The 26,690-nt window shown below is 38.4% G+C and overlaps 1 protein-coding gene across 1 annotated transcript; it reads left to right on the top strand.

Annotated features, from left to right (window-relative positions):
- The first annotated feature begins 510 nt into the window (after nucleotides 1–510).
- Nucleotides 511–20,463, top strand: LOC122742961 (ribonuclease 8-like). The gene is made up of 2 exons (XM_043987569.1): nucleotides 511–648; nucleotides 19,290–20,463. Exon 2 carries the CDS (start codon nucleotides 19,308–19,310, stop codon nucleotides 19,776–19,778), a length of 471 nt encoding a protein of 156 aa, XP_043843504.1. The 5' UTR covers nucleotides 511–648; nucleotides 19,290–19,307; the 3' UTR covers nucleotides 19,779–20,463.
- The last annotated feature ends 6,227 nt before the right edge of the window (nucleotides 20,464–26,690 follow it).

Genomic DNA, 26,690 nt, shown 5'->3' with positions numbered 1-26,690 from the left:
GCCACCCAGCCGCCCCCCCTCTATTAATTCTGCATATGGTCCCTGCATTTAGTTTTGCTTATCCATGGTGTATTTTTTTTAGATTACATAGATTTCCCTCCTTCCCTCCCTTCTTTACTTCCTCCCTTCCTTCCTCTCTCCTTCCCTTTCTCACTCTTCCTTTTTTCTTTCTCATTTTTCTTTTTTTTTACTTTGTAAATCTCCTTTTTTTCTTCTAAGGAATGTTTCTTATTCTCTGACTTCATGAGTTAGCCTTTTAGAACACTCTTGCTTGCCTTATTTGTGTTATGACAAGAAGGATAATGCCAGATTTGTAAAAATGATTTTCCTCACTCTCTGGCCCTTTCTCAGCAATAGTTGGGGACGTATTGCCAAACTCTCTGTTGGCCTTATGCTAAAATGTCATTGGATATACTGTACTTCCTCTTTTCCTCCTAACCACAACTTCTTTATTTTCTGCTGTCTTAACTACCAGGTCCAGATAATTTCAAAGTTCACTTTAATTTAGGCAGTGGGGAGTCTTTTATTGGCTTCTTTGGGCCATATTAAAGACTGAAGCCGGACCTTAAATTCACCCCTTTTTTCCACAAGGATTGGATCTGTTGCTGGGTCTCCCACTCAGTTATTTACCTTCTTCAAAAGGTTTAGGTGAGTGTGTTGCTCCTGGTAGAAGGGGATGAACAGTTAGACTAGCTAACTACCATGGGACAAATGATAAAAACCATATTTGTCCTCCAAAGGGAGGCTAGTATGGTTTTTCAGGATGTAGGATTGAGGCAGGAAAGAGGAAGGTGGTGGTAGTAAAAGGTTTGAATCATTTCTACACTACTATTTCAGTTTAGAAAGCTTTAACATCATTGTGGAATTGTTTCCCATTGTTGTCTCTGTGTTAAAATTTTTTATCTCTAGATGTGGTGCATTAGTTGCTTATTTGAATTGTTGGATTCTGGCTGATATTCAAGGGTCTTGCTTAATCCACCATCTTTATCATAATTTCTTTTGCAACAACTTCCTTCTGTCTTGGTTTCATTTCTCACACAACAGCTAGCAACCAGTAAGTAGGTTGCTGGTCAGGACCTATAACTTTCACCCTGGGTTTATGGATTTGGGGTTGCCTCTCTCCTTAGTAAGGGAACTAGGTACCAGATTCAACTTTATCCTTACCTCATATTGCTGAAGAATGATTTTATTTTTGGTTCTAGTCTAAAGGGCTCATCCATTGCAAGGGAGGAGGTAGGAAAAAGATATCTAGTACCAAGACAGGTATCACCCACTTATGATACTAGCATTTAAATGGAATTTTTTAGATTATCTGAAATCTGTAATTCTTAATAACCACTCTCTTTCTCACCATCCTGTCACTCAAACTGCAGAGAGAGGAGTGGACTTCATAGGAATGTCTTTTTTTCTTTCCTTCTTGAGTTGCCAGTGCTAAAGAACTAATCACCTAGTTGTCAACTTAATGGTGGTCAGTCTCTTTGTAATTAGCTAGGTTGTTCCAAGGAAAGTAGATATGGCCTATTTCTAGGACTGTGCTGTGATTATTGTTGGGGAAGAACTTAGCTAGCTATAAGAATCACAGGATGCAATGATTACTAAAACATGAAAAACACAGGTGGCTCTCAGTTGCTCCTGTTACTTTGCTGTTGCTTACTGCCTTTCCCCTTCAAATTCCATAATGATACATCATTGTGATATGCAGGGAATTTCTTGAAGACTATACTAGCAGATCAGTTTACAGCAGGTTTTAATACCTTGGAGAGGTTTTGTGTATGGTCTCTGTGACATGTGCTCAGCAGTCCTCTTTAAATGCTCCTCTTTCTCTGTTGAGCAAAATTTGGGGTAATTATTTTTGGTTTCCAAGAATTTGTCTTTAAAGTCTATTGGGCATAAACCAACAAAGATCCCTGGGTGAAAAGAGCATTGTCCCTGACAGATTTGGATGGGGCTGCAGCCTTGCTAACAGTTACTGGTAGAAGGGTTCAGGCAAAAGCAAAAGCAAAAGCAAAAGCAAAACCAAACAAAAACCAAACTCAAACCAGCTAGTGTTTTTAAAATGTCTTTTTAAAAAATTAATATTTTATTCTCCCACCTAATTACAAGTACAAACAATTTTTAACATCTGTTGGGGGTTTTTGTTTGTTTTGAGTTCCAAATTCTTTCCTTCGCTTATCCTTCTCCCTTCTCCCTCCTCCTTGAGATGATAAACAAACTGATATAGGTTATACATGTGCAATTGTGTAAAACACTTCCATTTTAAACACTAGGGTTTTTTAAAATGACACGCTCAGTTCCTTGATATATATTTTTTTTAATTTCTAACATAAATATTCATAGATAGACATTTTCCTCTGAGGAATTCTTAGCTGCACCCCATGAGTTTTGGTGGTTAATGATTATTATTACATTTAATTATTTGTTGTTTCTACATGTTCTCTGTATAAGTCATCAATCAGGATGTCATTTGTTAGTCTCTCTTTTGAGGATGTTGTAGTCAGACTGGTTCTTTTCTTTCCTTAGAGATTCTTCACAATTCCCCTCCTTTAGAAACACTACACAAATTGTTCAGCTAGGCTCTCAGGGTTTGCTCTCTTTGTAAGCATGGCTCTTGGTTGTCAGGATTAATTTTCTGTTGAATCCATAGCTGGATCCCATTTCTACTGCTAGAGATCCTTCTGCTGGAAGCTGCCTCCTCCATCAATTACTGCCTCTTTCTATCAATGTCTGCCTGGAGAGTGTGTGTCTCTGATCACTCACTTGTCCCTTGAACTCTTTTTTTATTTCCATTTTTGTATTTTATTTTTTATTCTGAACTTAAACATAAAAAAGAGAGCATTGTCATACACACAGCAGGACATTTCATTCTAGATGAAGCCATGAAGCCTCATTTCAAACCACTTTTTAAAAGTATCTAAAACATTTACACTTTCAAAATTGCACACATTTTAAAAATTTATTACTTTCAAAATTGTCCTACTTGCATTTAATTTCTTCTGAATATCCTTCTTTCCTCTTTTGTGCATTTAAAATTATTATAATGACTCTATTTTCCCCTTCTCCCTTCTTTTTTTACTGGGAGGAGGGCAGGTCAATGAGAGTTAAGTGATTTGCCCAGGGTCACACAGCTAGTAAATGTCACAAGTCTGAGGCCAGATTTGAACTTAGGGCCTCCTGAATCCACTATACCACCTAGCTGCCCCCTCTCCCTTCTTTTAATAAGGAGTGCCTGAGTTCTCTATTCTATTAAAAGTGCTTCTCTCCCCCTCCTCCCATAGGATAATATTTAGCTCTGCAGAGTAAGTTATTCCTGATCGTAAACATCTATTTTGTCTTTGGAAAATTGTATTCCAAAGTTTTCTCTTTTTGTAGTAGAAGCTGTCAGATCTTGTATAATTCTGACTTTAGTTCCTTGGTACTAGAACTGCTTCTGTCTGAATGCTTGAGTTTTTGTTTTATTTTGTTTTGTTTTTGCCTTTGACCTGGGAGCTCTGAGTTTTGGCTATTTTATTCTTGGGTCTTTTACCTTGGGGGTTCTTTTCAGGAGGTAATCAGTGAATTCTGTCTTTACTTTTCCCTCTGATTATAATCCATCTAGACAGTTTTATTTATGATTTTTGAAAGTATAGTGTCTAGACTTTTTACAAGTCATAAAAATGGCAGCTGTGTGGTACCTTTACTCCCTTTCTCTGCCTCTCTGGGATAGCTCACTCACCCCAACCTGATCATTATTACAGATCTGAGGGTTTGGTGGTGGTGGTGGTAGTGTTAATCATAACTGTCTCACAACTACAATGCACTCAGGATGTTAGGAGTACCCCTGGTGTGGGGTATATACTTTATTACTCAGTAGTATAGCTCTTGAGCCTACACTGGTATTCTTTTTATTTATACTAATCAGTTACAAGGACACCATTAACTATTTTTTTAAAGTTATACATGTGTAGTCATGCAAAACATTTCCACATTAGTCAGGTTGTTAAAGAAAACAAACAAACAAAAAAACCCTAAGAAAAAGAAACTAAAAAAATATGCTTTAATCTGTATTCAGACACCATCAATTCTTTCTCTGGAGATGGATCACATTTTTCACAAGTCCTTTAGAGTTGTCTTGGATTATTGCATTGCTGAGATAGCAAAGTCATTCCCAGCTGATCATCTTACAATATTGCTGTTACTTTGTATATAGTGCTTCTCACTTTGCATCAGTTCATGTAAGTCTTTCCAGGTTTTTCTGAGAGCCTCCTGCTCATCATTTCTTATAGCACAATAGTGTTCCATCACAATTTCATCCCACAATTCGCTCAGCCATTCCCCAGTTGATGGGCATCTCCTCAATTTCGAATTCTTTGCACCAGACACTATTAACTCTTAAAATAAAATAAATAATAAAATAAAAATATTTGCTGAGAAGGTAAAAAATGTGTAATCAATCATAATATTTATCCAATATATAGCAAAATTAGAAATAATCAAAACATAGCAGTCTACCTATTTTCCAACTATTGCACACAGTGTCTGTGGAAGAGACTGTGGGCTTAAACTTACAGAACCTAGCAGTTATATGAGTAGAGAAACCTTTGAGCCCAGAGCAACTCTGGACTCTGGACTGCATGCTTTGATGTCTTTGATCTCTTTAGGGAATGGTCTGCACCAAGATTTATGGAAGAATGCTTCCTCTTCAGGCCTCTCTAATCTCCTGCTGGATAAAGCCACTATTCCATTCTTCTCAGGCTCCAAAAGCAATGTTGAAGTATTTTAGTAATAGAGCAGTGTTACATTCTGTCAGCCACAAGTTTGAAATCTACAGTTATACAGTTCTGCTCTCGGGGCTATGAGGAATTCCTCCCTACTAGCTAAAGAGGGCAGAAGACGGCAAAGCAGTCAAGCCTCGAAGTTTTTTGTTTGTTTGTTTCTGTTTCTGTTTTTTAATTCCCCCTCCCTCAACCTACACTTTGGTGCTAAAGAGCAAGACAGATTAGTGCGGTCCCCGAGGCAGCGGCGGCGGGGGCTCGAACCTCGCGCCGTCAGGGGAGCCCCCGGGGGCGGGGCGGGGCGGGGCGGCGGAAGGCCTGCACTCTCTCGGCTCGCTCTCGCCCTTGCTCACGCTGGTCTCTTGGGCGTGGGAAAACCGCGGCCTGGCCCGCGGGCGGACTCGGCGCTGACAGGCAGGGGGCGGGGGGGGGGGGGGGGGGGTAGCTGTTGCAGATTCAGGCTGAAGGGCTATGAGGAGGAAGTGGAGGCACCAGGGGGAAATATGAGCGCCCTGCTGGAGGAGAAACAGCCGAAAGAGAGGTTGAGGGAGGCTACGGCCCTGGGGGACATCCACGAGGTGCAGAAACTGGTGGAGAGGAGAGTGGATGTGAACTCCCAGAATGAGCTACAACCACCCCTCCCCTCCCCACCCCCCCACCCCACCCCCCACAATAGGAGAGCTTCAAAATTGACTTACAACATCAGGGATCCTTACCACTGAGTATTGGGAGGACACGTGTCTTCCTGTCAGAGGCCAAACCATTGATCTAAAAATCAAGACTTAATGTCCTAAAATTGTGCACAGTTACCTGAGAGGGGCAGAGGTACCACAGCCCAGTGCATACTAACACAGTTCTGCCCTGCAGCTGTCAATGACAATTGCAGGGCAAATTAATTAACATGTTCTGACCAGGCAGAAACCCCCAATCCACAAACAATGGTGCTACTCTTCCTAGTCTCTTGGTGCACAAACTCTTTGCTCAAAGCTTTGAATCCCTGAAAAACTGCCTAGAGAGAAAAAAACTAAAGGTTTCTTTATAAAGGGCGTTTTATCTACAGAATGAAGAGCCCCCTGGCAAGTGTCTGTTTTTAAACCAAACTCTTAAACACTACCTTGATGAGAGGAAATGCTCTTTTCCTGGTGGTGAATGCACACAGTTCCCATTTAATATAAGCTAAATGGAGTGGAGGAATAGCCTGAAAAATATATCTGACTAAGGACAATTTCAAAGCTTCAGTATGTTGGGGGCAAATACAGATACTAGACAGATGAATTTATGTGACTTGCAGCCATAAGGTAATGTATTAATAAATTTTACTCAGGTTAAATGGATTTAAGGCTACAGTAACACACTCTAGTTATAAAAATGCTGTGGACCAAAATGGCTTCCCTCCAGTTTTTCTTTGTAAAAACCCATTCATGACTGCTTATCTCTTCACAGGATGAAAATCATTGGCTAGAAAATAGGCAATATCTCTGCATTAACTTCTTAGTGGTCACTAGAGGTCTCTCTAATGCTTCTTAAAAGAGTAAGCAGCATTTTTGCTCCTTGAAGCAATTACTGTCATCAACTTGTTTAATTTCAACATATAAACACACATAAACGAGCCCAAATGTTGCAGTTCTAGGGTCTCCACCTTCATTTTCCACTAGAATTAAAAAGCAATTTTAAGGTTGTTCTGCTGCTATTTTGAAGACTATTGTGAAAAATGATGTGGGATGGAATTTGGGGTCAAATTGATCATGAGTCATCCCAAAAGAATTGCAAGACTCAGTGACTCAATTTCCCAAGTTTTATTGCAATACTGTGAATGACCGCAGGGAGAGAACCAGAATAATGGAAAGGTGTCTCTTGAATAAGAAAAGGAAAGACAGTTATATTTATAGTATAGATAAATTGATCATCAGTCTCATAATAATCTCCACCTTTGGGAAGTACAGGGGAGGGCCTATCCTAATTTGGAGTTCCTGGGGTCCTAAGCCAACCCCTGAGGTGGGTACCTTTTTCTGTGGAGGTGTGTTTTGGGGGTTTGCACATCATAAGGTGAATCTGGGGACAAATTTGGCCTTTTCTGTGCATGTCTCTTTCTGATTCCCATGCTTAGTTTCAAAACATCTTCATTTTTCATTTGAATTTCTATACCCTGTCTTGTGTCTTATATGTTATAATATTCTCCTGGTTCTGCTCCTTGTGTCTTGTGTGTTACATGACCTGACCCTTTATGGTCCCGTTATGGATACTGATCACTGTGGGTACAATAACCTAGCATCCTGACTTGTAAGTTATCCATTAACTGGGGTCTGACTCCCTTTGAGAGCTAATATCTGAAATAAAGCTTGGATCTTAGGTTTTTCTATTAACCTCTTTTTGCCTCCTACATCAAAAAACACAGCAGAAAGGGGGTTAGCATATGTATTTCTATATAAAAAGTTATTTTTAAATTATTAGGATTTCTATGCAACTTAAAACTCTGTTGCTTTTGTAAGCAAATTATGTTGGGTCTTTGAATTTTGTGTTTTTCTACTTACAGCCAATTGTAAAGCTCACATGACTTTCTGGAATAAATTAATTGAGGAGGCAGCAAGGTGGTACAGTGGATAAAGCATAGGCCCTGGATTCAGGAGTTCAAATCTGGCCTCAGACACTTGCCACTTATTAGCTGTGTGACCCTGGACAAGTCACTTAACCCTCACTGCCCCCCCCCCAAAATAAGTTAATTGAGAAAAACTGATTCAATTCTTGTGTATGGCATAATAATTTTTTAGTGGATTAATTCAAGGTTCTTTTTTTCTTCCAGTGTCTTTAGTGCTAAAGAAAAGTTACTGTTTTGTTTAAACAAAGAAGATGGTGTACAGGCAGCCAGCTGTTGAGTGGCATCCTTGCTTTCTTAGGAAGCTTTCCCCCTCATATGGCCTTTTGTTCTCAAAGAAACTTAACTTCCTAACTGTGTTAACTTCATTTTATTGGCACACTATAATTTAGTGAGAATATACAAAAGATGTCAGTGGAATAGAATGTTGTCCTGAGGCAGTAACCTCCTGCTGCTACCTAAAGCTGAAGCTGGATTGAGGTCTTTTTCAAGGCCAGCTTAATCCTGTGCCAATATGTTTTGCAACTTAATTCTTGTTCTGCCAAATTACTGATTCTGATTTATCCTTATACTAGGTGTTTGTATGGTAGAATGATGGTTACTTATTACTTACCTACTTTCTCCTAAGTGGTTTAAAGTGGAGACCTCCCTAGTTTCAGCGAACTAGAAAGTGAATTTGCCCAAAAGTACTAATAATTTTTTGTTTGCTTTGGAAAAAGATTTCATATTGCACTAATATGATGAAAGCCAGGTCTCTTATCAGAAGAAATAAACCCTGTATAACCTCACCTTGAACCTACTTGGATAAAACTTCCAGTCACATGTGGTAGTAGTTGGTGGCTGGATCTGTCTCTCCGATGTAGCAACAGGTAGAAAAAACTCAAGGTAGGGGGCAGTGGTTAGATCACTGGCCCTGGATTCAGGAGGATCTGAGTTCAAATGGGGCCTCAGACACTCGACACTTATTACCTGTGTGACCCTGGGACGGGGGAGGGGGGTGGAGGGGGGAACCTCAAGGTAGTTCACAGGCTTATTCTGTCTTCAGTCAGCTCTGAAAATAAAGTCAAAACAATGGGATCTGGGGACCTGGAGGCAAATTATTAGCCTGGTGCAGACTTGCCCTAAACTGATCTCCTTCCTAAAACTATCTCTGGTCAGTTGGTTGAAACTCACATTTAGCATTTAGTTGCTGGTAGGTGTTCAATGTTTTAATCTATGCTTTCAGAGAAATATTTTTATATGCTTTGTTTAATTTAAAACAAGGATTTTTCTTTAGCTCTGTTAACTCTGAACCTCCCCCAACTACATAAGTAAAGCATGTGTTCCCATCATGTATAAACATCTAAAAGTTTTTATCTTCATGCATTTCTGACTATTTAAACATAACAAGTATCATTAAAATTAAATATTAAATGTATCCTCTGCCAAAGTAAGGCAGAGAAGCCCACACAGCTTTTCAAATCCTCCAACTAGCTCCTAAAATGAGATCTTTTCTACTCAAATTAGCCAAGATCAGCTACAAAGTTTGTCTTCAGTAAGCTTTCAAGCTATAGATGGTGCTAAAAATCAAGGAAGACAAACCTAGCCAGCATTTTCCCCAGAGCAAAGTATCTTTTCCTCCAATGAGCTCCTAGAATAAAAGCTGCTATTCTTTTTTTTTTTTTTTTAGTGAGGCAATTGGGGTTAAGTGACTTGCCTAGGGTCACACAGCTAGTAAGTGTTAAGTGTCTGAGGCCGGATTTGAACTCAGGTACTCCTGACTCCAGGGCCGGTGCTCTATCCACTGTGCCATCTAGCTGTCCCGAAAGCTGCTATTCTTAATGTAGATACTCTAGTGGTCTGGCCCACTGCAATTTATAACTCCTTCAGCTTCAGTCACTCTTGTCACTGGAATGAAAGGTATGTGCCAGAACAATAGCTGGTTCCATTTTCCTGAGTTCCATAGTCTTCCCAGAAAGTGACTTTTTTATTCCCTAGGCTAGCTCCTAGGCTTGGTGATGAGGAAGACTGGATAGGGTCCCATACATGGGACACTGTTAAGTGGTGTACTCTTAGAAGCCCTTTGCTTGGGTTTCTTCTTCACTTCTTTCTCATTACTACAGCTGCCTATTTCCTCCTATATTGCATTAATTATAATCAGTGCTACCTTTATGGCTCTCTTTCATCCATCATTTTCTTGTCTCCCCAGACCCACACTTCCACAGATATACCCTTTCTTCTCACTGAACTTAGATGCTGGTTGGATTCATGGGTCAAAACTTGACTTGGTTCTCATTGGTTTGTTGTTGTTTCAAGAAGCTTACATTCTATGAAAGGAGACAATGTACAGATGGTGCTGGTAGGGGGGGGGAAGGGAATAAGCATTTATTAAGTATCTGCTATGTATCATACATTATGTTAAATGCTATATTATTCCCATTTTTAGGTTGAAGAAACTGAGGCTGAGAGAGGTTAAAAGACTTGTCTAGTATAACACAGCCAGTAAATATATAAGGCTGGATTTGACCTCAGGACTTTCTCATTTCAGGCCCAATTCACTATCTTTTGGACATAATGTACATAAAATAAACTATAAAGTTGTTTTGGGAAGGAAGATACAAACAACTTGGAGGATCAGAGAAGAGTTCACACAGGTGATGCTTGAGCCAAGTCTTAAAGAATATTAGAGATTCTCAGAAACAGAAGCAAGGAAAGAGTGCATTCTAGACATAAGGGACAGCTGTAGCAAAGATGTGCAGAGGGGAGATAAAATGTCAATAAGAAGGCCAATTTGGTTAGCCAGTAAAATGTAGGAAGAGAAGCAATACATATTGTATAACAAAGCTGGAAAAGTAGGATGAAGTTCAATTGTGAAAGGCTCTAAATTAATACTTGATCTTAAAGTCAATAAGGACTCATTGGAATTTATTGTATAAAGGAATAACATGGTCAGAACTGTTTTCAAGGAAAAGCACTTTGGCTCCTGAGTGGAAGACAGACTGAAGAGCAGAAAGACCTGAGGCGGGGGAAGCCATTGAAACAGCACTGGAGAGAGGTGATGAGGGCTTGAACTAAGGTAGTAGTTATGTTGTTGTTATTTGTCCTTTCTCGAAGAGGACGGTGACATTGGGAGGTGATGTCATCACTTGCACTGAATTGGATTAAAGTGAGGGAGGGCTGTGCAAGGTCACCAGCCTCACTCTCTCCTCCACAGCCATCTGGGTCCAGTGGCAAGATATAGATATAGATATAGATATATAGAGATAGAGATGATATAGACATAGATATATCAGGATAACAAGAGTCATGTAAATAGTAAGAAAGTATCAGATATGCAAGTTGTATTGAGGTGGAAATGAGTAGATTTGTTGATTGGATATGGAGTTATGAAGGAAAGTAAGGGATCAAGAATAATTGAGATTTCAAGCTTGGGAGACTGGAAGGATGGTGGTGTCCTGTACGGAAATGTGTGTGTGTGTGTGGCGAGAGAGAGGGAGGGGGGGAGAGAGAGAGAGAGAGAGAGAGAGAGAGAGAGAGAGAGAGAGAGAGAGAGAGAGAGAGAGATAGAGAGACAGAGAGAGAGAGAGAGAGAGGAGAGAGAGAGAGAGAGAGAGAGAGAGATGGCTCAGTGGATAGAGCACTGGCTCTGGAGTCAGGAGGACCTGAGTTCAAATCCAGCCTCAGACACCTAACACTTATTAGCTGTGTGACCCTGGGCAAGTCACTTAACCCCAATTGCCTCACTAAAAACAAAACAAAAAAAGAGCTGCTATATTTTTGTACATATAGGTCCACTTCCTTTTTCTTTGATCACTTTGAGATACAGTCCTAATAGTGGTATGGCTAGGTCAAAGGTATGCCCAGTTTTATAGTCCTTTGGGCAGAGTTCTAAATTATTCTCCAGAATGGTGGAACCAGTTCACTACTCCACCAGTAGTTCATTTGTGAACTTATTTTTCCCTCATCTCCTTCAGCATTTGTCATTTCTGATAGGTGTGAGATAGTTTGAGAGTTGCTTTAATTTTCATTTCTCTAATTGATAGGGATTTAGAGATTTTTTCATATCACTATAGATAGCTTTGATTTCTTCTTCTAAAAACTACCTGTTTATATCCTTTGGCCATTTATCAATTGGGGAATGGCTCTAATTTTTACAAATTTAATTCAGTTTTATATATAGTATATATTTAAGAAATGAGGCTTTTATTAAAGAAACTTATAATTATTTTATATTACTTCATTGTCTATGGTACCTTTGAGCATAATGTAGTTTCCCTAATTATCTCTGTAAAACAGATCTATTTTTGCTTTTGCTTTGTCTGAGATGATTGTTACCTCTGCCTCCCCAACTTTTTTACTTCAGCTGAAGCATATTAGATTCTGCTCCAGCCATTTATTTTAAAACTCCATGTGTGTCTTTCTATTTCAAATGTGCCACTTATAAACAACATATTGTTGGATTCTGGTTTCTAAACCATTCTGCTATTTACTTCTGTTTTATGGGTGAACTCATCCCACTTACAATCACAGTTATGATTACTGTGTATTTCCCTACATCCCATTTTCTTTTGTTTCTTCCTCTCTCTCTCTCTCTTTTTATATTGTCCTTCTTCAAAAGTCTATTTTGCATTTAACCACTGCCTCCCTTAATCTGCCCTCCCTTTTATCATACCCCCCACTCTTTCTCTTATCTCTTCCTTCTTCTACTTTTCTACTGAGTAAGTTACATTTCTATACAAAATTGAATATGCATATATGTTCTTCCTTGAACAAATTCCAGTGAGAATGAGGTTCATGATTTGACATTCCCCCATTTAGCCCTCCACTATAAAAAGTTCTTCCCTGTGTGACTCTTTTATGTGAGAAAAATTTTCCCCTGTTCTACCTCTCCCTTCTCCAGTCTCCCAGTGTACTCCTCTTTCTCACCCCTTCATTTATTTTGAGATCATTCCAACATAATTGATTCATACTCATGTTCTCTGTCTATGTAAAGTCTTTGTAACTGTCCTAATAATGACAAAGTTCTTAGGAGTCATATGTATCATTTTCCCATATAGGAATATGAACAGTTTAACTTTATTGAGCCCCTTATGAATATTCTTTCATGTTTACCCTTTTATGCTTCTCTCCTGTTTGAATGTCAAATTTTCTACTCAACTCTGGCCTTTTATTTGGGAATGCTTGAAAGTCCTCTATTTCATTAATTGTCTACTTTCCCCCTGAAGTATAATATTCAATTTTATTGGGTAGGTTATTCTTGGTTGTAATCCTAGCTCCTTTGCTTTTCAGAATATTGTAGTCCAAGGCCACCACGAAATTTTGTCTGATCCTGACTGTGGTTCCACAATATTTGAATTGTTTCTTTCTGGCTGCTTAACCTAGGAGTTCTGGAATTTGGTTATAATATTCCTGGGAGTTTTCATATTGAGATCTCTTTCAGCAGGTGATCAGTAGATTTTTTCAATTTCTATTTTACCCTTTGGATCTAAGATACTAGGATAGTTTTCCTTGATAATTTCTTGAAATATGATGTCCATACTCTTTATCCTTCCTTCCTTCCTTCCTTGCTTCCTTCCTTGCTTCCTTCCTTCCTTGCTTCCTTCCTTGCTTCCTTCCTTCCTTCCTTCCTTCCTTCCTTCCTTCCTTCCTTCCTTCCTCCTTCCTTCTTTCCTTCCTTCCTTTCTTTCTTTCTTTCATGAGGCAGTTGGTGTTAAGTGATTTGTCCAGGGTCACACAGCTAGTAAGTGTCAAGTGTCTGAGGCTGGATTTGAACTCAGGTCCTCCTGAATCCAGGGTTGGTGCTTTATCTACCACACCACCTAGCTGCCCCCCAGATTCTTTCTTTGATCATGGCTTTCAGGTAATCCAATAATTCTTAAATTATCTTTCTTTGATCTGTTTTCCAAGTAAGTTGTTTTTTCAATGACATTTCACATTTTCTTCAATTTTTTTCATTCTTTTGACTTTAATTGTTTCTTGATGTCTCATGGAGTAATTAGCTTGCATTTGCCAAAATCTAATTTTTTTTTTTTTGGCTGGGCAATGGGAGTTAAGTGACTTGCCCAGGGTCACACAGCTAGTAAGTGTTAAGTGTCTGAGGCCAGATTTGAACTCAGGTACTCCTGAATCCAGGGCCGGTGCTTTAACCACTGCGCCATCTAGCTGCCCCCCAAAATCTAATTTTTAAGGAGTTCTTTTCTTTAGTGGAATTTTGTGCCTCTTTTTACATTTGAGCAATTTTGTTGTTTTAAGGTAATATTTTCTTCAATATTTTTTGTGTCTCTTTTATGAAGCTGGTAATTCTCTTTCCATACTTTTCTTGCATCATCATAATTTCTTTCTTTCTTTCTTTCTTTCTTTCTTTCTTTCTTTCTTTCTTTCTTTCTTTCTTTCTTTCTTTCTTTCTTTCTTTCTTTCTGGTGGGGCAATTGGGGTTGAGTGACTTGCCCAGGGTCACACAGCTAGTAAGTGTCAAGTGTCTGAGGCTGGATTTGAGCTCAGGTCCTCCTGAATCCAGGGCTGGTGCTTTGTCCACTGTGTAACCTAGCTGCCCCCTATAATTTCTTTTCTTAATTTTTCCTCTGCCAATCTTATCTCTTTCTTTAACTCTTCTAGGAAGTCTTGTTGGGTTTGGGTCCAATTAGCATTTTTCTTTGTAGCCTTTGTCACATAGTTGTCTTCTTCTGAGTTTGCTTGGTCTTCCCTACCACTGTAGTAACTTTTTATGGTCAGATTCTTCTTTTGTTATTTGTTCATTTCCCCAGCATATTTCTTTTTTTGCTTGTGGTTTTTTTGTTTTTTTGTTTGTTTTTTAGTGAGGCAATTGGGGTTAAGTGACTTGCCCAGGGTCACACAGCTAGTAAGTGTTAAGTGTCTGAGACCGGATTTGAATTCAGGTACTTCTGACTCCAGGGCTGGTGCTCTATCCACTGTGCCACCTAGCTGCCCGTTTTTTTTTTAATAGTTTTGTATTTTATTATTTTCCAGTTACATATAAGGATAGTTTTCAACATTTGTTTTCATAGGATTTTTAGTTCCAAATTTTTCTCCCTCCTCCCTTCCCTCCCCCTCCCCAAGACAGAAAGCAATCTAATATAGGTTATATATGTACAATCATATCAGGCATATTTCCTCATTAATCATATTGTAAAAGAAGAGTCAGAGCACAAAGGAAAAACCTCAAAAAAGAAGGAAAAAAACCAGCCCCAAAGTAGAAACACTATGGTTCAATCTGTATTCATAAACCACAGTTCTTTTTTCTGAATGTTGAGAACATTTTCTATCATGAAGTTCTTTGAAATTGTTTTGGACCATTGCATTGCTACAAAGAGCCAAGTCTATCACCATTTTTCATCACACAATGTTGCTGTTACTGTGTACAATGTTCTCCTGGTTCTGCTCCTCTCAGTCAGCATCAGTTCATGTAAGTCCTTCAAGGTTTCTCTGAACTCCTCCTGTTCATCATTACTTTTCATATTGATTTTTTTTTGTTCACATTGATTTTTTAAAATTTTGTGTTCTCAATTTTCTTCCTCCCTCCCTCCTCATCCCTCCCTATGAAATCCAGCAATTCAATATAGGTCATACCTATGCAGTTATGCAAAACATCTTCTCATTAGTCAGGTTGTGAAAGAAAATTGACAAAATACCTTTAGAAAGGGGAGCTAACACATAAAATTATTCTTCAATCTGTATTCAGATACCATCAGTTCTTTCTCTGTTGATGGTTTGTATTTTTCATATGTCCTTCTTATATCATCCTGCTCATCATTTCTTTCTCAGTTACTATTACTAACTGCATTAACTTCCATCATATTCCCTCCCCTTGATATTTATTCTATTTTCTATCTTCCTTCACTCTATCCCTCCTTGAAAGCTTTTTGCTTTTTACTGGCCCCTCCCCCAATCTGTCCTCCTTTCCTTCACCTCCCCCTCCCCCATCTCTTTCCCCTACCAATTTCCCTCAGGGCACAATATATTGCTATACCCACTTGAGTGTGTATGTTATTCCCTCTTTGAGCCAATTCTGATGAGAGTAAGGTTCACTCACTCCCCCACTCCTTCCCCATCTTCCCCTCCACTCCATAAGCTTTTTCTTGTTTCTTTTGTGTGAGCTACTTTACCACCTTCCACTTCTCCCGTTCCCTTTCTTCCAGGGCATTTCTCTTACCCCTTAACATTATTTTAAAGATATCATCATACACACACAACACACACACACACACACAAAGATGTCATCATGGGTCAGCTAGGTGACACAGTGTGCAAAGCACCAACCCTAGATCCAGGAGGCCCTGAGCCCAAATCTGGCCCCAGACATAAGCCACCCCACCCTGTCTGCCCCACAAAAAAACCAAGGATACACAAAGAACAAATGCATTAGAGATATCATTCCTTCATATTCAATTCACACCTGTGTCCTCTGTCTAAGTATATTCCTTTCAGCTGCTTTAATACTGAGAAAGATCTTATGAGTTAGAAGGATTATCTTCCCAGGTAGGAATGCAAACAGTTTAATCTTTTAATATCCCTCATGAATTCTTTCTCCTTTTTAACTTTTTATGCTTCTCTAGGGTCTTGTATTTGAAAGTCAAATTTTCTATTCAGTTCAGGTCTTTTCATCACAAATGCCTGAAAGTCCTCTTTTTCACTGAAGTCCCATTTTCACCCCTGAAAGATTATACTCAGTTTTGCTGGATAAGTGATTTTTGGTTGTAGTCTCAGTTCCGTTACACTCTGGAATATTATATTCCACGCCCTCAGTTCCTTTAATGTAGATGTTGCTAGATCTTGTGTTATCCTTACTATAGCTCGACAGTATTTGAATTCCTTTTTTCTAGCTGCTTGCAACATTTCCTCCTTGACCTGGGATCTCTGGTATCTGGCTATAATATTCCTGGAAGTCTTCCTTTAGGGATCTCTTTCAGGAGGTGATTGATAGATTCTTTCAATTTCTATTTTACCTTCTATTTCTAGAATATCAGGTCAATTTCACCTGATAATTTCTTGGAAGATGCTGTCTAAACTCTTATTTTTGTCATGGTTTTCAGGTAGTCACATTATCTCTCCTGGATCTATTTTCCAGGTCAGCTGTTTTTCCAAGGAGATATTTCATATTGCTCTCTATTTTTTATTCATTTGAATTTGTTTTATTGTGTCTTGGTTTCTCATAAAGTCACTAGCTTCCATTTGTTCAATCCTAATTCTTAGGCAATTATTTTCTTCAGAGAGCTTTTGTATCTCCTGTCCCATTGGGCTTTTCAAGCTGTTGACTTTTTTCTCATGACTCTCCTGCATTGCTCTCATTTCTCTTTCCATTCTTTTCTCCACCTCTCTAAATCTTCCTTCTATCTCTCCTACTTTCTCTTCAAAGTCCCTTTTGAGCACTTCTATGGCCTGAGACCAATTCATATTTTTCTTGGAACCTTTGGATGTAGGAACTTTGATTTTGTTATTATCCTCTTTTGAGGGTGTATTCTGGTCTACTTTGTCCCCCCCCCCCCCCCCGCAAAAGCTTTCTATAGTCCGCTTCTTTCTTTGCCTACTCATCTCAACCCAGAAGCAGATGTCTGATTAAAATCTGATTCTCTATGGTCAGAAGCTTGGTGTGCCTATGCCCCTCCCTCACTGGGCTGCTGCCACTCAGTTTGGCCCACTGGTTCAGACCCAGGGCATTTCACCCCAACTCCATCAGAAACTGCAGCCACTTTACCGCTCCCCCCCAACCACTGAACTCCCTCACTGGTCCACAAGTAGAGCTTCAAAAGAAGCTGCTGGTGTCAAAGACTCTGAAGCGCTGGAGGCATGGTCTGTTCCAGGCTTTGTCTGGACCACTCTCTGAGCCCCTCTATCAGCTCTAACAGCAGGTGATCCCAGTTGCTGTCTTTGGCTGGAAAATAGGCTCATTCTGTTCTTATGTGCGTTAGGCTGCTCTGGAGTTTTTTTATGGCATTATTTGGGAGTCAATGGATGGGTTTATTGAGAACTTGTGGGAGTCACAGCTTCTCCTCCACCATCTTGGCTCTGCCCCCCACCCCAGCATATTTCTTGATGTTTAATTTTTTGTTAAAGTTGGGTTCTGCTCATTTGGGCTTGAGGAGACATTGCCAAGCTTCACATTTTCTTGTGCTATTATTTTCAAAGCTAATTCTGAGGATCTGTAAGCCCAAGTCCTCTTTGCTTTGGAATTGGGACCAGGACCCCTGCTTCTTTGGGACTGACCATGGGCTTTGTTGTTCTTTGCTTTGGAATTGGGACCAGGGCTCTTGTTTCCTTGTGACTGACCACTAGCATTCCTCTCTATCCTATAATTGCTACCCAGAACTGTGTATGGGGAATAGAGTTGCCAATCAGCACCAGCTGTACCCAATGTAAACAAATGAACCCCTGTAATTTCTTTATGATCAATTGTCCAAACCCCTTACCATCTCTGTGCTGAGGACTCCCCAAGATTGATAGCTCCCCAAGCTCTTGTAGAAGGTGGGGTTTGAAACAAATCCCCTTTTATATTTTTAACATTTTTATTTAAAATTTTGAGTTCCAAATTCTATCTGTCCCTCTCTCCCTGCTCTCTGCCCTCTCTGAGATGGTAAGCAATCAGATATAAGTTATACATATGCAATTATGTAAAACATTTTCATATGAGTAATTTTATACAAGAACACTAGAATAAGAGAAAAAAATGAAATAAAGAAAGCCTGCTTCAGTCTGTATTTAATCAATATCAATTTTGTCTCTGGAGGTGGATAGTATGCTTCATCATTAGTCCTTTGGGACTATCTTAAGTCATTATATTGCTGAAAATATCTAAGTCATTCACAAAATAAAAAAAAATGTTCTTCATCAAACAGTATTGTTACTGTGAAACAAATCTTGAAGGAGGTCAAGGAAATAAGCAGGTGGAGATGAGGATGAAGAGCAGTGACATGCTTATTAAATTTGGAATAATAGATTACCAATCCTGGGAGGGATTATTAATAACACTGGTGAAAAGAATCATCATCCAAAGAGATCTTGGCACCTTGGAACACAAATTCAAAACTAGCAATATAAAATTAAGCAGAGAGAAATATGAAGCCAACAGTTGGATTCAAAATTCGAGTACAAAAGTTTAGAAACAATGACCATTCATGGGGGGAAAGTCCTGGTGGTTATTTTATTTTTATAACACAGTAGACAACAAGTTTTCATGTCCATTTCTATATTTGGAGATATCAGATAATGAATTTTAGAGTTGGAAGAGGCTTCTGGAATCATCTAGTCCAATTCATACCACCAAAGGAGACCATAAGTTAATATACTTGACAAGTGGTCATCTAGTCCTTGCTTGCCAATCTCCAGTTAGAAGTAAACCATTGTTTTCTGAGGCAACCCATTTAACTTTTAGTTTAGTTTTGTTTTTTGTTTGTTTTTGCGGGGCAATGAGAGTTAAGTGACTTGCCCAAGGTCACACAGCTAGTTAGTGTCAAATGTTTGAGGCTGGATTTGAACTCAGGTCCTCCTGAATCCAGGCCTGGTGCTTTATCCACTGTGCCACCTAACTGCCCCCAACCCATTTAACTTTTAAATAACTTTCATTGTTGCTGACATTGAGCCTAAATCTGCTTATTTTCCATTTCTATCTGGAATGTAGGCCATCAAAATTAGTAGAGAAGAACAAAGATATCCTGGAGTAGGATAGGATTTGTAGTCTCATTTTAAGCTATCCCCTCTTTCAGCCTTAGAGTAATTTCTTTATAACCTTGTCTTCTTTTTCCTATTAATCTTCCTTACACTGCCTCATGTGACGCTTTGTATACAGGATAGTCAAACTGATGGTCAGCTGACTGAATGGGAACACAGGGATGACAGGAGGATAGTGATATAACACCTTGGGGGTCACATATCAAATGGGCTGGGAGAGCATGTGGATATTTTGTTCCCTTTTCCTCATTCTTTTTCTCCTTCTCTTCACTAACCCTCTATAGGAGAGATAGATCATTCTGATGGGGACTTTCCAACTGTTGCTGCTGGGGCTTATGTTCCTGGTCACTGCAGAGCATCCCCGTGGTTTCACTCCAGCTCAGTGGTTCAATGAGCAGCATGTGCAGTACCCTAAGACCCCAGCCTCCAGTGATGATACATATTGCAACAATGAGATGAGACGTGTCAACAACCATACCCATCGGTGTAAAGCCTTCAACACCTTCCTGAACTACATGCTTGAGAATGTCATCAGTGTTTGTTTCAAACCCAACATAACCTGTAAGAATATAGAGCACAGGAATTGCCATAAAAGTACATCAAGCATCCCCATCACCAACTGTGATTTGACCAGTGGTCGTTACCCCAACTGCCGCTACCATGGCACTTCTCAGATGGCATACTTTGTTGCTGCCTGTAATCCCCCCTTGCCAGCAGATCATAGTAAAAGTCAATTTCTTCCTGTGCATTTGGACAGCACCACTGGTTTCTAACCTCCCACTATTTTTGCCCTTCTGCTTCAATATGTACTGTGGAAATCTGTTCTCTTGCTTTTCTTCTTGCCCAAGTCTCTGTAATCCTGTCTTTCACATTAACCTATAAGGAATTCTCACAGATAAAATTTTTGTGGAGCTGAGATTACCTTTTTGGATGGCTTTAGCAGGGTACAAGTCTCTTCTGTTATTCTTTAACCTGATGCTCATTGATAAAATGCACATATCTTATTCCCCACCCTAGTAATGATATGGAATGGAATAGTCTATCTTTCACTCCTCACTCTCTCTTTACCTGTCCTATGTTACTTAACACCTTAGATCCAAGTAGAGAAATAAAGGAGGAAGTAAATAGGTATGCTTTTTGTCATCTCTTCATTTTGCTGCATAAATTCCTTTCTTCATCCCCTAACAACAATATCTTTTCCACCTCGGGGTATTCTGACTCCAGGTACCTCTGCTCCCATCTTTCCAGCATTATGGTTTTCTGTCTTTAAAGTGTAAGCTCCTTGAGGGCATGGGTTATCTTCCTTGCTTATACTTTTTTCCTCAGTGACTGGCACTTAGTAATTGCTTAATAATTGCTTTTCTAAACCTGGAAAGACTTAAATGAACTGATGCAGAGTGAAATAAGCAGAACTTGGAGAACACTGTACACAGTAGCAAAAATATTGTATGATGACCAACTGTGAATGACAGCTATTCTATTCTCAGCAACACAGTCATCCAAGACAATCCCAAAGGACTCATGATGAAAAATACTATCCATCTCCATAGAAAGAACTGATGGCATCTGAATACATACTGAAGCATACTATTTTTCCTTTCTTTTTTCTTGTTTGAATTTTCTTCAACAAAATGAAAAATATGGAAATATGTTTTACATGACTGCACATGTCTAACCTATATCAGATTCTTACTGTCTCAGGAATGGGGTAGGGGAGGGAAGGAAGGGACAGAATCTGGAACTCAAGACTAAAAATGAATTGTTAAAATTGTTTTTACATGTAATTTGAGGGAAAAACAAAATACTTTTCAAAAATTGCTTTTCTACCTGTCCATTTACTTATTTGTCTATTTATCCATCCATCCATCCATCCATCCATCCATCCATCCATCCATCCATCCATCCATCCATCCATCCATCCATCCATCCATCCATCCATCCATCCATCCATCTATCTATCTATCTATCTATCTATCTATCTATCTATCTATCTATCTATCTATCTATCTATCTATCTATCTATCTATCTATCTATCATCTATCAATCTAAGTAGAACCTATCTAGCTATCTAATCCTGATAATGGAAGAAATTATTGTCTTTCCTGATTCAATATACCATAGTTGAAGGTGGGAAAGAGGCTTATCTTCTACAAGCTGTATCACAAGAGCTGGACTAAGCCAGATGTGTTGTGCTGGTTTCAATAAAGGCTTTTTTGCACATATCTGTGGGGAATCTTTTGTTATAACCAAAAGGATAATTTGACCTATGGTTTTATTAGCATAGAGAACTAACTCCTAGTTGAGAGAACTCCCTCTACCAATGAGGGAACTCCTTTGGCTTCACCTTCTCTGCAATTTATAGAATTAGAGAGTTGCCTAAATTCCTGAGAACTTAAGTGATTTCCTTGGAGTCACATAGTCAGTATGTGTCAGAGATGGAACTTAATACCAGATCTTCCCAGTTTCCATATTAGTTCTCTACTACACCAGGTTGCTTCTTTTGTTATTAGTTATTGCAAAAAGGTCTAAAAGAGAAAAGAAGCTGGCACATAGGTGCTACAGTAAGGAGGTAAAAAAGGTAAGGTGGGAGTCAGAGATAAGGAGCAGGAGATAGATTACTTCTCTTTCCAATTAGTTGGGGGTTTTTCCCGAAGGGAGATTTTTTTCATATATATATATATATATACACACACACACACACACATATATATATATATACAAATATATATATACACACACAAATATATATATATATATATATGGTCAGGGCAATGAGGGTTAAGTGACTTGCCCAGGGTCACACAGCTAGTAAGTGTCAAGTGTCTGAGGCTGGATTCAAACTCAGGTTCTCCTGAATCCAGGGCTGGTGCTTTATCCACTGCCCCACCTAGGGAGGTTTTAATAGGAGCATGACCCTAAAGCGAACATGAGAGAAATTGATGACAAACATTATGGCTCCAGAATCCAGACAACATGACATCATGGATGGGAAGGATAATTTAGAGGAGCAAATGATTCCAGTATTTGGAGATAAGATGTTTAGACAACTGAGAGCATCCAGAAATATGCTAATACAGTAACTCAGCTGGAAGAATGAAAAGGGTTGCTTTCATCAAGCAATCACTCAGCCAATAAGCACTTACTAAGCTTGTAAGTACCAGATGCTATGCTAAGTACTAGGAACACAATTGCAAAAGTGCAGTCTTGTAGTCTATCTGGGGAAGGCAGCAAGTTCATCTATAAATATATTCTAATGTGATTGCAGAGAAAGGTGATCACTTGTTTTTCCCCTTTCCTGACCAGAAAAATACCATTTTAGAATAAGCCTCCCATTCAAGTTGTAAATGTATTTTGTCTTCTTTCATCCTAGTTCTTGTGAAAAGCCAATCAAAAGATAAAAGTAGTTCACCCTGCCTCCGACCCTGAGGCTAATCTAATAGTAGACTAGGAGAGTAGAAAGTCACAACCAATTGCCTCAAAGACCAGTATTTAACCTAGCATGACTAAATGTTTTCTGTATACTAAGTAACGGTGGGAAATGGCTTGTATTCAGAAACACACGTGCCCTATAGAGATACTTTCCTCTATGTATCAATAAATTATTTTCCCTGTGAATGCTTGTAAAAAAGTACAGGAAAAAACTTTTCTGCCTTGTATTATAAATTGAAAGAAAAATGGTGTAGCAAGGCCATCCTCCACATGAGATATGGATGCTTTGTTGTACACCATGAAAGAAGGCAGACTTCTCTAAACTGTTCTACCACCACCCTCACTACCCACTTCAGACTTTGTTTCCTGTGAGGAAGGGAAGTAGGGGGTTGTAGCCAGGTGCTTGACCACTCTGCTCTCCTTCAGAGAGTGCAGGTATTGGGTTAGAATTATATCTTAGGTTCCTTAATAGAGTAAAGGTCTGGGTGATATGATTTTCAGTTCAAGTTAAACTTCTGCTCACTATTTCCTTTCTTTTAAAAATAAATTTTTATTGATCTTTTGTTTTTTTTATATCACCAGAATTTCTCCTAGGATTTTTTCTCCCTCTTTCTTTTCTTTTCTTCTCTTTTTTTTTGTGGGCTGGATTTGAACTCAGGTCCTCCTGAATCCAGAGCCTGTGCTTTATCCACTGCACAACATAGCTGTCCCTGTTCACTATTTTTTAATGGGGAAAGAAAAACCCAAGCTTTATATCCAAGACTTGACTTCCTTCCCCCAAAATATCACAATGAACACATATAGTAAGTGGCAAAGAAAACCATTTATCCAAGTGGATTGCTAAACAAAAATCAGACCAAGTAAACATAGGAGAATCAAAACTAGACAATACTGAGAGATGGCACTCTCTCGTTGGGAATAAGGTAAGTCATTTAAAGTGAAAGAGAAAGAAACCCAGATTTTATTCAAAGGAAAATTCCCTAAAGTCTCTAGTATGGCAAGCTAGGTATAGGAATCTGATGAAAGTTGTTATTTCCATTTATGTTGGCTTCTTTCCAGAGTCTTATTCTGCCTTCAGGAACCTGAAGTTGGATTAGCAACATCCATTTTCTCTCTCAAAGCAGACACACTTGAAGCAAGTGCCAAGCCTGAAGAAATAGAAGAGAGATCTGAAGAGAATAAAGAGCCAGAAGAGAATGAAAAGAATGAAGAGACTTAAAGAAACTGGAGCTCTTCTTTTTCCTGTTCTCACTAACTCTGCCCCACCCCTCTTGCAGGTGCAGGGCATTGATTTCCACCAATAAGAACATCCCATACCAATGGGCTTTGGGACTGGGTTTACATTTCTCTACTGATTTGAAGCTTCTTGTAGTCCCTTGCATAGATCAGCTGGGAGAATTCTAAAACCTGTTAACTATACACTATAAATACAAGCATCAGCCCTTTAAAACAACAAGGGTGATTTTCTTGGCATGTTATGTAACAACTTTCAAAACTGTTAAAAGTAAAATAAATAAATGTACATGGTATAGTATATATTACACCATACAAAGCATAACTTGGGAGGATGCTATGGTGACAACATGCCTAACTATATACAGGATATACCATATGTACATTTCAAAAATACATGCATATCCACAGTACATAGGAATTAAGCAAAAGCAGTAAACCTGTCCAACAAAGCAAAGCTAGCTAGCTGCAACAATAACACTATGAATTGGCCTATATATAAAATGCAAGTTAATTACTAGCAGTAATGTGTATGCAAAACAACAGACACTACTACAGCACAAATAAAACACAAAATATAGTCAAAGAAACAATAACAAAATAAGAAATAAGCATAATCATCCTGTAGTAATTCACATGTACAATAGTAATAATGTGCAATTGCATTTGTTGTTGTATCTGGCCCTTCTTGAATGTTTGATAGAATTCATTTGAATTGGGTCACTCCACAAGATGGATGAGGGGTGGCTCATTCTTGGGAGAATGACAATAAATGAGCCTTTGCCACATCAAAAAAAAAAGGGGGGGGGGCAGCTAGATGGTGCAGTGGATAAAGCACTGGCCCTGGATTCAGAAGTACCTGATTTCAAATCTGGCCTCAGACACTTAACACTTACTAGCTGTGTGACCCTGGGCAAGTCACTTAACCCCAGTTGCCTCACCAAAAAAAAAAAAAAGAATTCACTTGAATCTGTCCTGGAGTTTTCTTCTTTGAAAATTCATTTATGGATTGTTCAGGAATTATATTATTGTGAAAATATTCATTTATTTCATATAAATTATTAGCCTTGTTGGCATATAGTTGGGCAAAATAATTTCTTATAATATGCTTCTTGTTCATTTGTTGGGAATTGTCCTTTTTTACTTTTTTATACTGGTGGTTTAATTTTCCTCTTTCTTCTTTTTAATCAAATTAGCTAATAGTTCATTTTGTTTTTTAATCTAACTCCTAACTTTATTTAGTAACTGAATGTTTTCAATTTTGTTAACTCTTTCATTTTCAGGATTTATATTTTAGCATTTAATTTGGAGTTTTAAAATTTAATGGTTTTCTAGTATTTTTAGTTACCTTCTCAGTTCATTGATATGTTCTTTTTCTTTTTTAATAAAAAATGTTTAGAAAATCAAAATTTCTACTCAGGACTATTTTACCTGAATCACAAAAATTTTGGAATATTGTCTCGTTGTCATTTTAGTTTTGTTTTTTGGGGGGTTTTTTGTGGGGCAATGAGGGTTAAGTGACTTGCCTAGGGTCATACAGCTAGTAAGTGTCAAGTGGCTGAGGCAGAATTTGAACTCAGGTCCTCCTGAATTTAGGGTCAGTGCTTTTATCCACTGCACCACCTAGCTGCCCCCCATTGTTGTAATTTTTAAATGGAATTTTCATTTTCATGATTTGTTCTTTGATATAATGATTATTTGGGATTAATTTATTTATTCTCTAGCAGTTAAAATTTTTTTCCAGTAGGCCTTCAATATAATTTAAATTGTATTGTGATAAACAAAGAATATGTATGGTAGTTCTGTTTTTATACATTTGTGAGATGTTTTTTTAATACCCTAAGATATGATCAATGTTTTTAAAAGTATCAGGCACAGTAGAAAAAATGTATACTACTTTTTATCTGTTTAATAATCATGAAACATCTATCATATCTATTTTTTCCTAAAAGTCTATTTATATTTTTAATTTCTTTCTTGTTAATTTTTTTTGTTATCTTTATCTAGGGCTCATAGAAATACATGGAGACCTCCCATTATTATAATTTTATTTTTTATTTCTCCTTTATTTATTTTCCCCTTTATGTATTTAGAAGCTATGCCATTGGGTACATATCTGATAAATATTAAAATCAATTCACCGTCTTGGTTAACTTTCAGCAAAATGTAATTTCCCTCTTTTAATTAAGTCTTTTTTGTTGTTTTGCTTTGTCTAAATCATAATTGTTACCTGTGTGTTTGTTTGTGTGTGTGTGTGTGTGTGTGTGTGTGTGTGTGTGTGTGTGTGTGAGAGACAGACAGACAGACAGATAGACAGAGACCAATTGACCCATAATAGATTTTACTCCAAACCCTTATTTTAACTCTGGAAGTCTTTGTTTCAAATGTGTTTCTTGTAAACAATTTCTTGTTTGTTTTTGCTTTCTAGTCCATCCCTCTAGTTTCTTCCATTTTGTGGATAAGTTCATCCCATTCACTGTCATAATAATGATAATGGTTTATTTCTCTCTGTTATTCTATTCTCTTATATCCCTCTATATTCTATTCTCTTATACTTTTTCTTCCCTGTACTCTATTTTAAGTTATGTCTGTTTCTTTTCTTTTTAACCTTTTCTTCATCATCCCCTCTCCAAGCTTAAGGTTTGTTTTGCTTATGACTAATCCTTCCCTGGACCTATCTTCCTTCTTATTTTATTCTTTCCTTCATCCTGTTCCTATCCATATACCTGATGAGTTGAATGTACTTCTAGACCAAACTGAGTCCTCAGCTCTTCGGGCTCCTCAGCCAATTAGAAGACTTTGTCATTACTTATTACCAAACCCTTAGTCATATATGGCCAGAAACTATCTCCCCCAGTTTCTTCGACTGGAACTAAGAAGGGAATATATTTCTATGCCTTAAGACAGTCCTACCCTTTACTTCAATATATTAGCCCACCACCATTACCACTGAATATATTGAAGACAATGACATGAAATGTCTGGAGGTATAATGCAGAGTCTGATTTTGAAAAATCTTTAA

This window comes from Dromiciops gliroides, chromosome 2 (assembly GCF_019393635.1).
Source record: "Dromiciops gliroides isolate mDroGli1 chromosome 2, mDroGli1.pri, whole genome shotgun sequence".
NCBI lineage: Eukaryota > Metazoa > Chordata > Mammalia > Microbiotheria > Microbiotheriidae > Dromiciops > Dromiciops gliroides.
Note: the sequence above shows the minus strand (reverse complement) of the source record. Positions and strands in the feature narration are given on the sequence as shown.

Coding starts and splice junctions, on each gene's coding strand:
- LOC122742961 (XM_043987569.1), top strand. CDS start 19,308: ATGGGGACTTTCCAACTGTTGCTGCTGGGGCTTATGTTCCTGGTCACT.